Raw genomic sequence first — 15,245 nt, forward strand, 5'->3', positions numbered from 1 at the left:
CAGCTTAGTAAATCCCTTGAGAGATACTGCAACTATTGGTGTTCTCCCTTCTGCTTTGCAAATTATTAGGCATACACCTTGATTCTCTTAAAAGCTAAAACTTCTTAACTTTATTGATCGTCGGAAAGGATACGGCCTCTTGTGGCAGCAAGGGTGTGTGGAGGTGCTCATAAGTCCCTTAATGTAAGGGTTCTGATTTTCTGTTTTTCAGGAGCTGCAAAATTGTATCCTGCATTACATCCCTCAGGAAGAAAATTGTAATAATGAATACATGGTCATATTTCCATCTTCTCGTGGTTAGTGATGTAGTAACTAGTTTCACATATGCTAGACATGTCCATGTGATTTGTCTCCTGGACAATCACCCAAGTGGTGACCTCTTGAGGGTGGGTTTTTTTTGCGGTGTTTCATTGTTCCTCTTCATACTTCTTTTTAAGGGTTTTTGCAGTTCCTAGCTCAGGAAGATGAAAGTATTTTCCCTTGCTGGCTCTTAATAATGTTATGCTTAAGTGTGTGCATCTGTCCCAGCTTTAAAGAACTACTAGCTGCTGTACCTGGCAAAGATACTTGGTTTCAGTTAGCATTTGCGTAGCATGCAGCAACAGTTTTATTGATCCCAAGAGAATCCCTGCTATTTTACGGGCTATGTTGGACTTAATGCATTTATGAAGCTTTTGATTTTGGGGTGTGGTTTTCTGGACTTCGAGATAGGTGCTCATACAAAAGTTGTTACTGATTTGATTTCCCTATTTTCTGGTGAAAGTGACACTTCAGAATTTAGTTTAAAATGAACATTACCAATGACTTAAGGCAGGCCTGGCCAATGTTCTTAAACCTGTCAAGTTATACCAGAGCCTTCTCATGGCTAAGCGCCACCAGGCCTGTGCTGTGTACTGAGAAGAGAATGGGAAAGGGACCACTAATAGGGCCACAAATGGTGACAAGTCCCTTGGTCCGCTGCTTCACTGGAATGACCTTGCTAACATGCAGCACCATCCCAGAACATCCTGTAAAGTTAGCCTCAGTAGCCTTGTTTCTGAGTAATCTGAACTTCTGGACAGTTTTCCTTGCAGTGCATAGCCTCGCTAATGATTTTGTAACATATCCTCATGTAAGTGCTGCACTCGAACTGCTCATGGTTGTAGAGTGGAAGGTTAGCTATTCTTATTTTAGTGAAATGGGGGCGTTTCTGGAGATGTAATAAGATGCAGTTAGTTACTGTAAAATACAGGCATTGTTGCATTTTGTTTAGTTGTTTGCAGATCAGTGTGCTTTATTGACTCTTTTGATTTTTCTGTTTAGTGTGGCTGCTTTGCATGTTTTATCAACAAAGGTGTTGATATAATCAATCTCAACACTTTAACAGTGTTAGTTTCTTAAAGATTCTGCACTGACATACTAGTGACAGAAAAGGAAAAAATAGATGGAAGTTCACAGGTACGTGGCATTCTTTAGCCTCTTCCTTTTAAATCCCCTTACCCTTTATGACTTTATATATATAAGTAAGATGATCAGAGGTGGTTCATTCAAGCTGAGCTTTTGTCCCTGACCTACATTACTCAGCATTTTTCAAAGTTGTTGCTCCAAGACTTAAGACTTGATCAAGTATAGAGATCTGTGCTATGAGTAAGATGATCAGAGGTGGTTCATTCAAGCTGAGCTTTTGTCCCTGACCTCCTCCTAACATTACTCAGCATTTTTCAAAGTTGTTGCTCCAAGACTTTGCTGTTGATATGCTTTAGTCCCTAATTTTTTTTATGTGTTTGGCTGGTTGGATGTTCTGAGCTATGCTAGGACAGTCTTTTTCTAAACAAATCTTCATTATGTGAATTTCATCTTGAGCTTTTAATTTAGTTCTAAGGCCATTATTTTGTAGGCTAAAATTACCTATTTAGTAATCTGGTCCTAGAATTTTTGTGGAGTTCCCTGGTCTGATAGTGTGCTTATCCGCTTCCTTGCTTTAGATTGTTTTTTCTTCAGGTTTTGAGCTAAATAAATGTAAACACTTACTGATCCATCTTTTTGGGGGGGTTGTAGGTACAGCTCTTGCATTATCAAGTGACTCAAAGCATAATTGCTGAAGCAAAGGAAACTTCTATGTCTTTTTAAATAGTTAAAATAATTCTCTCCCCTGCCTTGAAGATCTCAAAGCTGTTAGAATCTTAAAAGAGGTTGGCATGCTTTTACTGTTAGAAATCACTTTAGTGATTTAGCTGGAAAAATGGAAACAGTGTGTGTTTGGTATAAAAGCATTAGAAAAAAATAAACAGCTGAACTGCTGAGAAATCCTGGCTAAATACCTAGAAGTAAAATCTGCTGGGACGTTGAAGCTGCCTTTGACAGCAGCCTCTCATATAGCTAGGATGAGGTTTTCATTGTTGCATTTCATGTATCTTTCAGTCATATCCAATAAGCAATGAAGAAATAGAACAAGTGGGTTGTGTTGTGGTTCTTGCTGTTGTTGATGACACTAGCCTGAATGTTAATGGCAGCCAACTGTAAAATGATGAGACCTAATAACTGTAAAATCTTCCAATGTGATGGCCATAAGCTGTTAATCCAGTAACCATGTGTAATGTTTCTTTTCTTTTAACTTGTCAGTTTCTGATTCCAGACTTGATGTAATGTATTTCTTTTCCTCTGCACTCTGACTTGCAAGTGGTTTGTTTGAAGTCAGAATGCTGTTTAAAACCCTGACTCTGTGAATTCTAATGTAAATATCCTTTCAACTAGGTATTTAATATCCGTTTACTCCTTTGTAACATAACCAAATGGTAAGAATGAAGAATATAAATAACTATTGAACTGTATAACTACTTAAATATATGTAAATACTTTATGGTCATACTCTTAAAAGATACTAAGATGACCTTTCTTTTAGGGAATAACATGTACAAATGCAAACAAAAAGCAAGTAATTTAAAATTATTTGTCATTACTGAATCTGGTGATTTTTCCACTGTCTTAATTTAGATGATTCCCTCCTTTTCAAACATGGTGGAAATCATTATTTGGATTGCGGTTGACCCTAGGAGTCTAACTTCTGGATCCAAGCCCCTTGTGCTTGTCAGTATAGAACAGGATGATGGGGGTTATTTTGTGTGAAATAGTTCCAAGTTGTAAGATCTAAGACATAAGCCCATGCAGGTTGATGAGGAGATATTAAAGCAACACAGCTCAGGAGGAGAGCTAGTGGCCTTAACATATGCTGAAACAGTCTGCTTTTACTATTCCTATTTTTGTGTAATCTCATATGCAGTTAACCAATTTGACTTTAAGACAGCAATGCAATAATATTACTACTGTGTCCTTAGGAGTAAGCTGTTTTGTCTAGCACTAGTTATCAGGGCTGGCATCACTGCAAGCTGTACTGGCCTTACTTTGGGAAAAATGCTTTCCAAAGGCGGTATTTCTGGCAGTGACATCAGATAACTTTTGTATCTTTAAATGCCTGCCAATAAGTGAGCTGTGTGTGAGTTTGATCGTCGGTCATCTGAACAAGGTCTTTTATAGCTCAGGCTTCTTGAGTATCATGGCAGTTTGATATGGCTTGTACTCTGGAGGTGAGGGGAATCAGGATGGCACCCTTCATGATCAGGAAGGCCATGAACTGCTCCAGCCCAACCTCCTGAGCTCGGTATGGAAACTAGGTAGATTATAGCAGGGTTTTTCCCCATCCTTCTACCTTGTAGGTGAAATGCAGCTGTTCTGTAGTTAGCTGCTGTGCAAAATGGAACCACAGTGACTCTAGAGGAATCAGTGTCACCTCAGCATTTGGTCAGTGTTTTTACTGGCACAGTTCCTTAATTATGAATGTTGCTTAGAACAAATAACTCAACTCTGCTTTTCCTAGCAAGTAGGAAACTGAATTTGCAAGGATCCTGTCCTCTTGAGCTTGTAATGAGTACTCGAGAATGTGTACACATACCCACGCAGTGTGCTCACCCATCCAGTGCCCAAGCGTGCTGATGGGGTCAGCAAGTGGGGAAAACTCCTTATTAAGCTGATCTGTTTTCAGCCTCTGACAGCAATATGGTTTTAGTGGGAATGGTAGATGTGACCATTTCCAGCAATGTCTTTAAGGTTTCTCAAGTGGGAAGTGACTCTGGCTTTGAATCTCACTGTAGTAGGTTTTTTTATATAAATTGGTCACTCTTACTAGACAGCTTACAAAAAAAATTCTGTTTTCTTTCAGATGGGGTATTCTTTGTTTTGTGTTTAGAACACGTTTCAAATTAATCATGAATTTGGGCTTTATATTTTCTTGTGAGTATTGAGGAAAAAAATATTGAGCTGTTCTTTTCATGGCCAGCACAGAGGAATTATCTGTTCATCTTGGAAGGGCAGGCTTTGGCTTGGTCCTGGTGTAGGTGTGCTGTTGATTGAGTTTGTGGCGTTGTTAAAGCCTGTCACTAGACAACTGTTTGTTTTTCTGAGATTTCCAAAATGACGATTTGGCAAACATGAACCCCTGTTACATCTGGTATGGATAACAAGTTTCTTGAGGCAAGATAACCTGCTAATCAATGTTGACATGTATGAGAAAAGCCATTATCATCTGTTGGATTTTTAAAGCTGTTTAATTCTTGCTTTATATTTCAGCAAGCTTAAATGTCTGTGAACAAGGTGCCCGTATCTTGGGGGGGAAACGCTGCTTCTTTGTGTACTGTGTCAAGAGTGCCTTGATTTGACTTCAGTGGATGATGTTGAAGAGGTTTGATATAAATTCTTACTGAGAGTAAATTCAGCTTAATGTGTTATGTTTTGATAACAATTTTTTTCATGATATCCCTCCTGTGCATGCACAATGCCTTCAGTCTGAAAAAAATTCTGCTACTATATTTTCTTCTTTAGTAGTATTATTCATAAAGCTTTGAAAAATATGTTTTCTGGAAGCAGATAACTTTTTTAAATCTTATTGCAGTACCTGTTCTGGTCATCACTGCCACAACTGCTAAAATGGAGGTGGTTTCGGCAGAAGTCAACAGCTTGCTCCCTGAGGAAATAATGGACACTGGTATAACTCTGGTGGAAGATGACAGCATCGAGGCAGTTATTGTGTCGTCACCGATGGGAGATTCTATTCCCATGGAAACAGAACTGGAAGAAATAGTGAACATAAGCTCCACCAGTGACTCCTCAGCTACGACTACAGCCGCAGTCACCACAGAATTGGTTACTGCACCCAGCAATCACTCAGGCGATCTGACAGTGAACACCACAACTCCCAAAACTGATGTGAATGCAGTAGTAAAGCCTACCTTTCCCAGTGGCCTCCATAAACTTGGTGCTCAGACCCCCGTCACTATATCAGCCAATCAAATTATTCTGAACAAGACTGCCGATATTAAAATAGGCAATCAGAGTATTAAACCAGATGGGCAAAAGCTAATTGTAACAACTTTGGGCAAGTCTGGCCAACCTATTGTTTTAGCATTACCCCACAGCCAACTCCCGCAGGCACAGAAGGCCACGTCCCAAGCGCAAGGTGGAGAATCCAAGGTACAAGGCCAGCAGATCAAAGTTGTTATTGGAGGTCGGTCAGAAGTGAAACCTGTTGTTGGTGTCTCAGCTTTGACGCAAGGAAGTCAGCTGATAAACACTGCGGCCCAGCCTTCTGTTTTGCAGACCCAGCAATTAAAAACAGTACAGGTAAAGTGAGTTATGCTGATGAAACATCTTAAAAACAATTTTGTTGCTGCAACTGTTGTCCATTTCCTTCACTGATTGACACACGGTTGCTTTCAGTCTCTGCATTTATTCCTTGTATTAAAAAATACAATGCTGCTCTTAGCCCATGCTTTCATCTGTGGATGCATTTACCATTTTATGCCCTTTACCTCTAGCTACTGTCTAGAAACTTAGGATTTGCCTCAGAGAAAGTGAGCTATTAAAATTCAGTAAATTGAAGAGAATTTCCCCATTATTTTCATTTTATAAAAATAAATTCTATGTGCTTTCAGGAAGACTGAATTGAACTCTATATGCCTGTTGTTCTTTATTCAAAGTGTACGCTGCTTTACTCCTTTATGAAAGAGTAGCTTCTCCTATTACGTTCAGAGAGTTTGTTTAAACAAACTAAAGAAACCTTCCAGCATTTGAAAAAGAACAGAAAGGTATATCTTGTCTGCCTCAAATCTATTTAAGCTTATTAATAGATACGGATAGACTAGACGCTATCGTAAGCTGGACACTTGAAGGTCTTGTTCCCGATCTCTGGCATGGATCTTGAGACATTTGAAACCACAGAGAGTCTGCTGGGATCTGAAAATGTGTTGAAAAGACTTGGGTTATGACCCAGAGGGTCTGATTTTCATCTGGTATATGGCAGAACTAAATGTGAGTGACTTTGTTCTAGTTGGCAGTGAGGCAGAAATAAGACCTCATGAAAGTGAAGGAAAAGTAGAATTTGATGCAGGTTATGATGGAAAATATATTTATTTTACAGTCTAAATGAAATGAGAAATTAAACTCTAAGTATGCTAATAAACTAATTTGCTGCACATGAAAAATGATAAACTTTTAAGCATGTTATTAGCCGAATGGTAAGTTCCCCAAGTAGTATTTCATGGCAAGCAAATGTGAGCAACTCTCAGGATGGCTTGTTTCAAAGCTGCAGATGATTCCTGCACTGATTTCTGCTTTCTTCTTTTTTTGTTGCTACATCATACCTGTGGAAAACATGTTTAATAATGGCTGTTTGTAACATCAGTTTTCTTAAGTGACTTTTATTTTTGTACCTTGATCATTTATGATATGCTTGTCATTATAGCTTTCAAAAAAGCCCCTGCTCTTGACTCAGCATAGGAGCATTTAAGAGTGGACCAGTTCCTGTTACTTGGCTTCAGTTACTCACTGCCAAGTGACAGATACAGGAAACTGAGGAGAATGACTTAGCTGTGATGTGCTTTTGCTTGCATGAGATGACCTGTGCCATCAGTGACTGAAATACAGTGACTTGGTGATTCACCTCTGCAGTTTGTCATTAGGAATTCTACAGGTTCTTTAATAGAAGCTGTTGCAAATGGACTTACATCCATTTGTAAATCTAGTTAATTGCAGTTTGAGAAAATTTGTTTTTTGTGGTCTCTTTTTATTAAACCTTTGCTTCCATTTGCAAAACAGATTGAACTGTTAACACCTGGCATTCCTTTTTTCCTATAAGGAGAGGAGGAAGTAGAAATGAAAAGCAAGAAGGCAATGTTCAGTTGGTTGTAAGTACCTGATACTGCAGGGAAGATGATTACATTAACACTTCCTAGACAGTGCTTTTCCCTGTAGAAAATTACTAAAGTGTCAGAGGAATATATGAGGCTAGGCGAGAGATTCATGGTCTACCCTATCATGAATGACGGGAGGTAACCCATGCCTTGAGTCCCTGGCTTATGAATGAATGAAGTCATGCATTTATCCCATCATCCTGAACAAGCCTCTTAACCTTTCAGTGAGTGGAAAAGGAAGCTGTGAAAGCCTCCCTGTCTCCCAAGGGTCTTGTGTAACTTATCTCTTGTCGCTTTGTGAATCAGGTATTTCAGATGCAAGGCAGCACAGCAGTTCACTTGGTGCTGAAAAGTGAATTGATAAAAGATTAGATGACAAAGAGCTCTCTTCGGTTCTCCTTACATCCTCACTGTTGTAGGGGCTTTGCAGGTCATTAGAGAAACTCAATTAGCTGTGCTGTAATCTAATGGTGACATTTGAAATCTCAGCACTTGAGAAAAAGCATAATTGATAGAGTTGAGGAAAATGTTCCTTGGAATCTGGCTCCCTCTCTGATTACAATTTTAGAGGTATGAGGTGTAAAATGTGGCAGGATCTTGGGCTTTGTCTATATCCAGAGGTTTATTACTGTCCCTTGGCAGCTTGTCCTGATTTAGTTGGAACCGCTGCCCTGGATGCGTGGACAAAACTACTGGGCAAGTGCGTCTGCTTTCAGCCTGTGGCTCCTGCCTGTGTACAGGCTTAAAAACAATGATGTGCCTGCTGGTGTACTACTGTAGTCCAAGTGCAATAAGCAGGAGTTTGGCCTTGCAGATGACTCTCAACCAGATGTCCAGACCCATCGCCATCACTGTCACTAAGCTAGTCTAACTTGAACTTGTCTTGATATGGTAACTGGCTCTGTGTTTCAGCAGTTAAATCTACATGTCCATAGCATCGTTGCTACTGTGGCAAGACAACTGCTAAGCCATCATTGTGGCTTCATCTCATCATGGAAGAGTGACCTCATGCATTCCCTGACCTCAGAGCAAACTCCCATTCCTAGCTCAGTTTCTTCATCATCTCTGAAGTACACTGTTTTCCTCTTCTATTTCTAGAGTCCCTGATTTTTTTCATATTATGCCAAATATAAATTACATAGGGCGTGGCTACATGGACAAGCTCCCATGAGGTCATCTAGGGAATGGATTTATAGTATGTTAGTTCCTTTATGGTAGCTGACTATGTAGATATTCAATCCAGCAGTATGCAAGGTATGCATGTGCCTTTTTCTGTATGAATAGAACATGGTTTGACAGCTGAAAACAAAGTCCGGCTGTAGAAACTTGCTAGCTCATCTTGTTTAGTGGAGAGTGCTTAGGAAGACACAAATTGACCCTTTAAATAAAGATGCTTGCAGATAAATCTCTTCATTTCTGTAGGGAGAAGGAGGCTGGTGTGTGCTTCTAAATAATAATAATTTTCTTATGGAAGAGCTTGTTGCCCCAGGAAATATTTTTGCAGTCTAATTCAAAGTAACTTGCAGAGAGCATGCTTAACTTACATAGGCAGAGGAAAAATGTTAACCTTCTTGTGATTAGTACAGGCAATAGCAGAGGACTCCAGAGAACTCGCTTTTTCTGAAGCATGAAAGGGGCAGTCTGTCATCTTGATTATTTCTTCTGGCTTTTCCAGTCTCTACTGAAATGGGTAGCGAGTTTCCCACTGATGCCTAGAAGGCTCTTACAGGTGGCTGGGGTTATCAGCTCCAGTGGCAAAAACCTCAGAAAGGCTTGCTTGGCAGTAAGTAAGGGCAGGAGTGCACTGCCTGCACTTGGGGGCCAAGGGCTGTTCCTCATCTGTAACCAACCACATTTGAGTTTTGCCATGTTTCCTAAGCCCTGAGGGGATTCACTTGTTTGTTAGACCTCCTTCGTAGACATACAGTTCACCCATGTCGTGGTTTAACCTTAGCAGGCAACTAAGCACCAGACAGCCACTCTCTCACTCCCCCCAGTGGGATGGGGGAGAGAATTGGAAGTGTAAAAGTGAGAAAACTCGTGGGTTGAGGTAAAGACAGTTTAATAGGGAAAGCAAAAGCCACACACACAAGCAAAGCAAAACAAGGAATTCATTCACTACTTCCCATCGGCATTGGTGTGTTATCAACATTGTTCTCACCCTAAATCCAAAACACAGCACTGTACCAGCTACTAGGAAGGAAACTAACTCTATCCCTGCCAAAACCAGGACAACCCAAAAAGCAGGAGGGAATTTATCTGAGGAGGATATTGTTGAGTCTGAGGGAAGCAGGGCTACTTGTGTTGACCAGCTATCATTTTGATATTTTTACATTTTTTCTGAAATACTTCATGTTAATGGGTAGCTAGTATTTTACATGTATTCATGTAAGTCACTTAAGTACATTTATTGACTGTTACTGGGAAACGACTGCTGTTGTCAAGAGCTGGCTGTACCTGCTGGATGTTGATCATGTTCTGAGCCAGACTTTGCCCTCGCTTCAGAGAGTAAAAGCAATAGTAGTTGAGTTACAATAATACCTTATGGCAGGATAAGATTAATTTCAGCAGAATGGAAATCTCAAATCAAGCAGATGAAACGTGGGGAATTTGTAAATTTGCACACATTTTAATTTCTGATAAAAAAAATTACGTATAAAATGCCTGCTCATCTATCAGCTGTGTACGTGCCGAGAGAACTGAATCCTTGAAATGTTAAAATGGCTTTGAGTTAAATTTGTAAACTGGGCTGTGAACGAAGATTCCTTCTTCAAACAACTTATGTTTCAAGGTTTTAGTTAATATATCTCCAAAAAGAGCAGGTTTTTTTTTCTTCTCTATTTCATTTTAAGCCTTGACTATTGTATGCCACCTATAAAGCAGCTAATGTGGCCTGGGTGCAGCATATTTGGGCAAATGACCTTCACCTGCCAATGGTCTGAGGTGGAAGTTTCCTCTGAGGAACACTTGTACTGTAACTGTGAAGCATCACATGGCTTCCTTTAAATGATGTCTGTTTTCTGGCACTGCCCGGTGTCAGAGCTGCTCATTGGTGGCTTCCGTTGGCTGGACACAGCTCAGGCACACAGAGGTGACGTTTGCTTTCCACGGGAGGCTGGAGGGCTCCAGCTTCTCTGGCCATGCTGTGAGTGTGCTGCTGGGAGCTGAAACAGCCTCACGTGTGCTTTTTGCGGGGCAGCTGGGGAATTCGTTATGTGCTACTGAATACTTTGAATGTTTTGGTGTTACTCTACTGTAAAGGAGGTGTTTTCAGTCAGCAAATTCTATAAATGGGGTTTTGTGTAGGAAACCATAACATCCAGCCTACTCAATTGCTTCATTTAAGCACTCACAACTTTCTCAGGCTGTTAAAAGTAGCTGTCATCTCTGTATCTTTGCACGTCAGTGAGATTGATCAAGTTAGCTGCTTGAGTAACAAAGGTGGTTTTGTGCCTTTGGGAGGTAGCTCCCCACATGGATGCCAATGTCATGCCTCTGATACTGCTGGAGTCGGTGGCTGGTGCCCATGGGATGTGCCTGGGCATGTGTGGTGGAGGAGAGGCAGTATGGGCCTGACCTGTGGGGTGGGTAAGTGTAAGGGTTTCAGTAATGCCTTCCAGTGTGCTCACTTGGACTCAGGGAAGATCCTAGTGATAGTCCACAACTGCAGGCAGCCTCTGCACTCAAGAGGTTAAAATAGTCTTTGAAAGAAGTCATCCTCTTAATTGAACTGTTCACCAGCTGGATGCCAGTGTATAGAAACTATTAGGATAAATGCATCTGGTAGTTAACTTCTGTCAGTGTGGGAAAGGGAAAAAAGTCTTGTTTAAGACTGTTAAGACTATAAAACCCTGCTTATAAAGATTTCAGGTTGAAGTGATGTCTCATCGAATTATACGTACACATTCCTGGTCCGGTTGTGTTTCAGGAGACTGGATCACAGAAGGAAAAAAAGACCCCTGTGTACCTGGATGTAGCCAGCTGATTTGTTCTTGGCTAGTGAGTACCCAAAACTTTCAGGGACTGATGATCCATGTACTTTTTGAGAACTGTTGCAGAAGGCTGTTTCCCCATTTGCAGGATAAAAGTGTGCTGCTATGTCAGAATAGGTCAAGAGATGTTTCAGAGCAGTAGCTGTCATATTCAAACCACTTAAGGAACAAGTTTTGTCCTGGTTGGCTGAAAAAAGGTGTTTTTTTTTTTAAAGCTTCAAATATTGAGAGTTGTTCATTTAATTTTAACATTTTTATATAGACCAATGGCATGTAAGAAATAATTTCAGCATCTTGAAGATGAGGTATGTTTGCATAGAGAGATATCTTGTGGAAAAAGCTGTAAGGGATTTGGCTATCCTGCTTTGGTGGCTGGTTTTCTAAAGTGGCATGGATGATATCCTAGTTCTCTCCATAGTGAGAAATGGAGGTGAAATGCGAGACAAGCAATTATTCTTCTAATTATGTGTGGGAGTATTGCCCTTTTTATTTGCTAATGTACTTAACAATACAGTAATTTAGATCCAAAATGCTCAAGTTACTTTAGATCTTTCTTTCCTCCATCTTTCAGATTGCCAAGAAGACCCGAACCCCAACTTCTGGCCCAGTGATCACCAAGCTGATCTTTGCAAAACCAATCAATAGCAAAGCTGTTACAGGGCAGACCACTCAAGTGTCACCAGTCATTGCAGGTTGTACTACTTTGACTTGTTTTGCTTTACCATTTTTTAAAGGCTGTTCAAAGAGATGATGATTGTAGAAATTTTTCTGTCTCCATGATTTTACTGTAGTTTCTGTTGAAGTACCTCAAGCAATTGGAAAAAAAAAAAAATCAGAATTTTGTGGGTAGAAGCAGGTAAATGCAGTTGTTGGTACCTTTACACTTTGCTTGTTTAGAATTATCTTTGTGATTGTAGAGTTTGATCGTTTTGCTTTTGCTGTAAGATGCTTTTACTTTCTGGATTTTGGGGAGGAGAAAAAAACACCTCACAGCCAGTGAGAAGGCCACTCGATAAACAGAAAGTATTTGTAGATACATTATATAAATACACGGGGGTGGAAAGGAGACACATGCTCTTGTATTACTTGAATCTGCCTATAGTTGGACTTAAATGTAATACATGCAAATAAGAGAAAAATGTTTGAGTGGAAAAAAATGAATAAAGCTGTGTTGTTTCTGTTAAGTTGCTTGCCAACTTCAAAAATAAGCATCGCAGAAGAGTCTAAGAAAGTAATTAAGGCAAATAAGAAATGGTTTGTCTCTTTGGAAAACAAATCTGTGTCCTTTAAAAAAAATTAAAGAAAAAACCCACACTGTAATCATTTGTTTATTATGACGGTGGGACTGATGTGTCCCTTGCTAAATGCATCATTGCATGTATGCAAGTAATATCTGAGACATGTAAATTATCTCAAAAGGACAAATGTAGGAAGCCAGAGTCGTCTTCAGAGCTTTGAAGGATGTCTTCAACTGCTTCCAGATTGACCAACCCAAGTAGGCCTAAAATCTTTTCCAAATATTTAAACAAATTTGTTAAGCCTTTATAGAACTGGGACTTGAGCTGGTTTTAAAAAGAATGCAACTGTCTCCTGTATTCAAAACTTTGATAGATACAAATGAATGGCACATAACTGAAACATAATCTTTTCCTTGAGTTGTCAGGCTGCCTGCACCCTGAAGCCTGACTCATGTTTCAGGTGAAAGAGGGATTCCCCATCTCACTCCCCAGTTTTTCCCCTTCCTCAAACAATTCCCTACTAAATGTACAGACCTGTGAATAAGAAGATTGCTTCACTATGTGTATAAATATTAGAATTAAGCTGTTTGTGTTTAAAAAAACAAAAAAACCCCAACCCCAAAACATTAAAAACCCCGAAATGAGCCACTTGGAGCTGCATTATATCTTCATCTGGCAATACATGAAAACTGGTAAACAGTAAGGAACCACAACAAAAATAATACCAGCAAGAGCATGTTTTTGAGTTTGCTGCCTACAGAATGAAGGGAAATGTCCAAATCAAAACATACCTACATAATATTGACAAGCAAATCAAGAGTACCTGTCCCTGAGCCTGTGAGAGAAGCATCACTGGGAGGTGAAGATGCTTCTCTAATTGAGAGGAAAATCTTTTTAAACATCTGCCTTTCCTCTCGCCATCCCAAACAGCCAGCATAACTTGCCAGCTTTGAGAGGCTGGCATCATTTTGGGGAAGGTGTAACATTTGTGTGTTATGTTTTGATTTTGTATGTGTTTTTATGACTCTGATAAATATTTTTAATTGCCTGGGAATTTCTGCAAACTGAGGTAGAAGTTGTAAATTTGAAAGACTTGTCTAAATAAGCAGCCAGATTCTGTTTAGGAAGCTGATGCCAAGGGGCGCAGAGGGGATGTAGTGAGAAAGGGAAAGTTGTCACCAGGAAAAAACAAACTCAAAGCATTGAATACTGCAGATAGTAAAGTCCCACAGACTCCGACATTTTTCAGATTGCATGTGGCTTTAGCAGCTGCTGGCAACTATCAGCGCTGTTACTTAGGCTGCACAAAAGCGAAGGTTATTTTAGAGCATGTAGACCTCAGAGGAAAGCAGCTTTCTACAAGGATGATGCTTTATTTTGTTAGTTCCAGTTGACTTAATTGTCATGCCACTGGTTGGTTTTGGATGAAAAAGTTATGCTGGTGTGTGTTTGTTGTGTTTCTTATTTTGATAAATGTAGTACAAGAGAATGGGTGACAGAAAAGCTATGACAGAAATGAGTCTGAGCCAAAGTGCAGCAGAGGAAAGCTCAGTGGTCAAGCACTCTTTGGAAAGAAACTTAGAAGTATGAAAAAAAGAAATAAAATATGTTTTCCACTCTGGGAGTTTTGCAATATTCCTAAGACTGATTTAATGATTTGGAGCTGCTGGTTTTAATGTTTAACCTTTTTTGCCATTGTAAAAGCAGATAGTTTGTAGAGTTACACCACTACCCATATTTTCACAGTTGAGTCATATATTCTGTTAGGCATGAAGAAGACAACCACCAACATGGGGGGGGGGGAACAAAAAAAAAAACCCACACCAAACCTTAAGTTGAGTGTAGACAGACCAAACACCTTTTTCTTGGTCGCTGTAACACAGCTTGTTTCTGATGGCTGAGGTTTTAAAAGGAAGTAGCCCCCCACAGATGCTCAGTTTCTCTGTACATTGGCAGCAGCCCAGGGAGTTCCTAGGAAACTGCCAGCTGGCTGGGTGTTTGTGCGCAGCGCAGGTGTATTGGAGGGCTGCGTGCTTGAGGATGCTGTCCTGGCTTTAAAGAATTTTCGGCTGAATGTCACGGAAAGCTCAATGTACATTTCAGCTTTGTTAAGCCCGAGTGAACTGTCTTTTTATTTGCAATAATGTCAATTATTTTCTTCTTTGTTGCTAAATCTAACTTAAAATAATGCCGATGTCCTTCCTACCAGGTAATACACTCTCAGAAGTAGGGATCAATTGCATGATATGCATAGAAAACTTTGCTTTAAAAGTTAATGTAAACAGGGATAACTTGAGCTGATGCTGTCTTCATTGTTTATAGGTAGAGTTCTTTCACAGTCTGCTCCAGGAACACCACCAAAGACAATAACGATCTCTGAGAGCGGAGTCATTGGATCATCTTTGAGTACAACAACACAACAGACACCGAATAAAATAGCTATCTCGCCACTCAAATCCCCTAATAAGGTAAGGACCTGATTCTGGCTGCAGCCTTCTCTCTCTCCTGCACAGTGGTCTGAATGGAGCTCTCTGTGTCTTTGCTACAAGCTGTTTATGATCCCACTGCTCCAGTGTCTCCACTGCACATCATGATGCTCTGTGGTAATGACCTAAGCTAGATTTTCTGCAATTGGCTCCCTTACTGTGGTTTTAAGTAAATGTGTTGTGGTTTAACCCCAGCTGGCAACTAAGCACCATCCAGCCGCTTGCTCACCCCACCCCACCCCCACCCCACCCCCTCCCCTCAGTGGGATGGGGGAGAGAATCGGAAGGCTAAAAGTGAGAAAACTCGTG

The 15,245-nt window shown here is 40.2% G+C and overlaps 1 protein-coding gene across 1 annotated transcript in view; it reads left to right on the forward strand.

Annotated features, from left to right (window-relative positions):
- The first annotated feature begins 223 nt into the window (after window positions 1-223).
- LIN54 (lin-54 DREAM MuvB core complex component) overlaps window positions 224-15,245 on the forward strand; it is a 34,942-nt gene continuing 19,920 nt past the window's right edge. Inside the window, exons 1-4 of the mRNA XM_009283667.1 lie at window positions 224-296; window positions 4,925-5,652; window positions 11,784-11,904; window positions 14,773-14,918. Coding sequence (XP_009281942.1) covers window positions 272-296; window positions 4,925-5,652; window positions 11,784-11,904; window positions 14,773-14,918 — 1,020 coding nt within the window. The 5' untranslated portion in view covers window positions 224-271. The remainder of the gene's footprint in view (window positions 297-4,924; window positions 5,653-11,783; window positions 11,905-14,772; window positions 14,919-15,245) is intronic.

The sequence above is a fragment of the Aptenodytes forsteri genome, unplaced genomic scaffold (assembly GCF_000699145.1).
Source record: "Aptenodytes forsteri isolate BGI_AS27 unplaced genomic scaffold, ASM69914v1 Scaffold342, whole genome shotgun sequence".
Taxonomy (NCBI): domain Eukaryota; kingdom Metazoa; phylum Chordata; class Aves; order Sphenisciformes; family Spheniscidae; genus Aptenodytes; species Aptenodytes forsteri.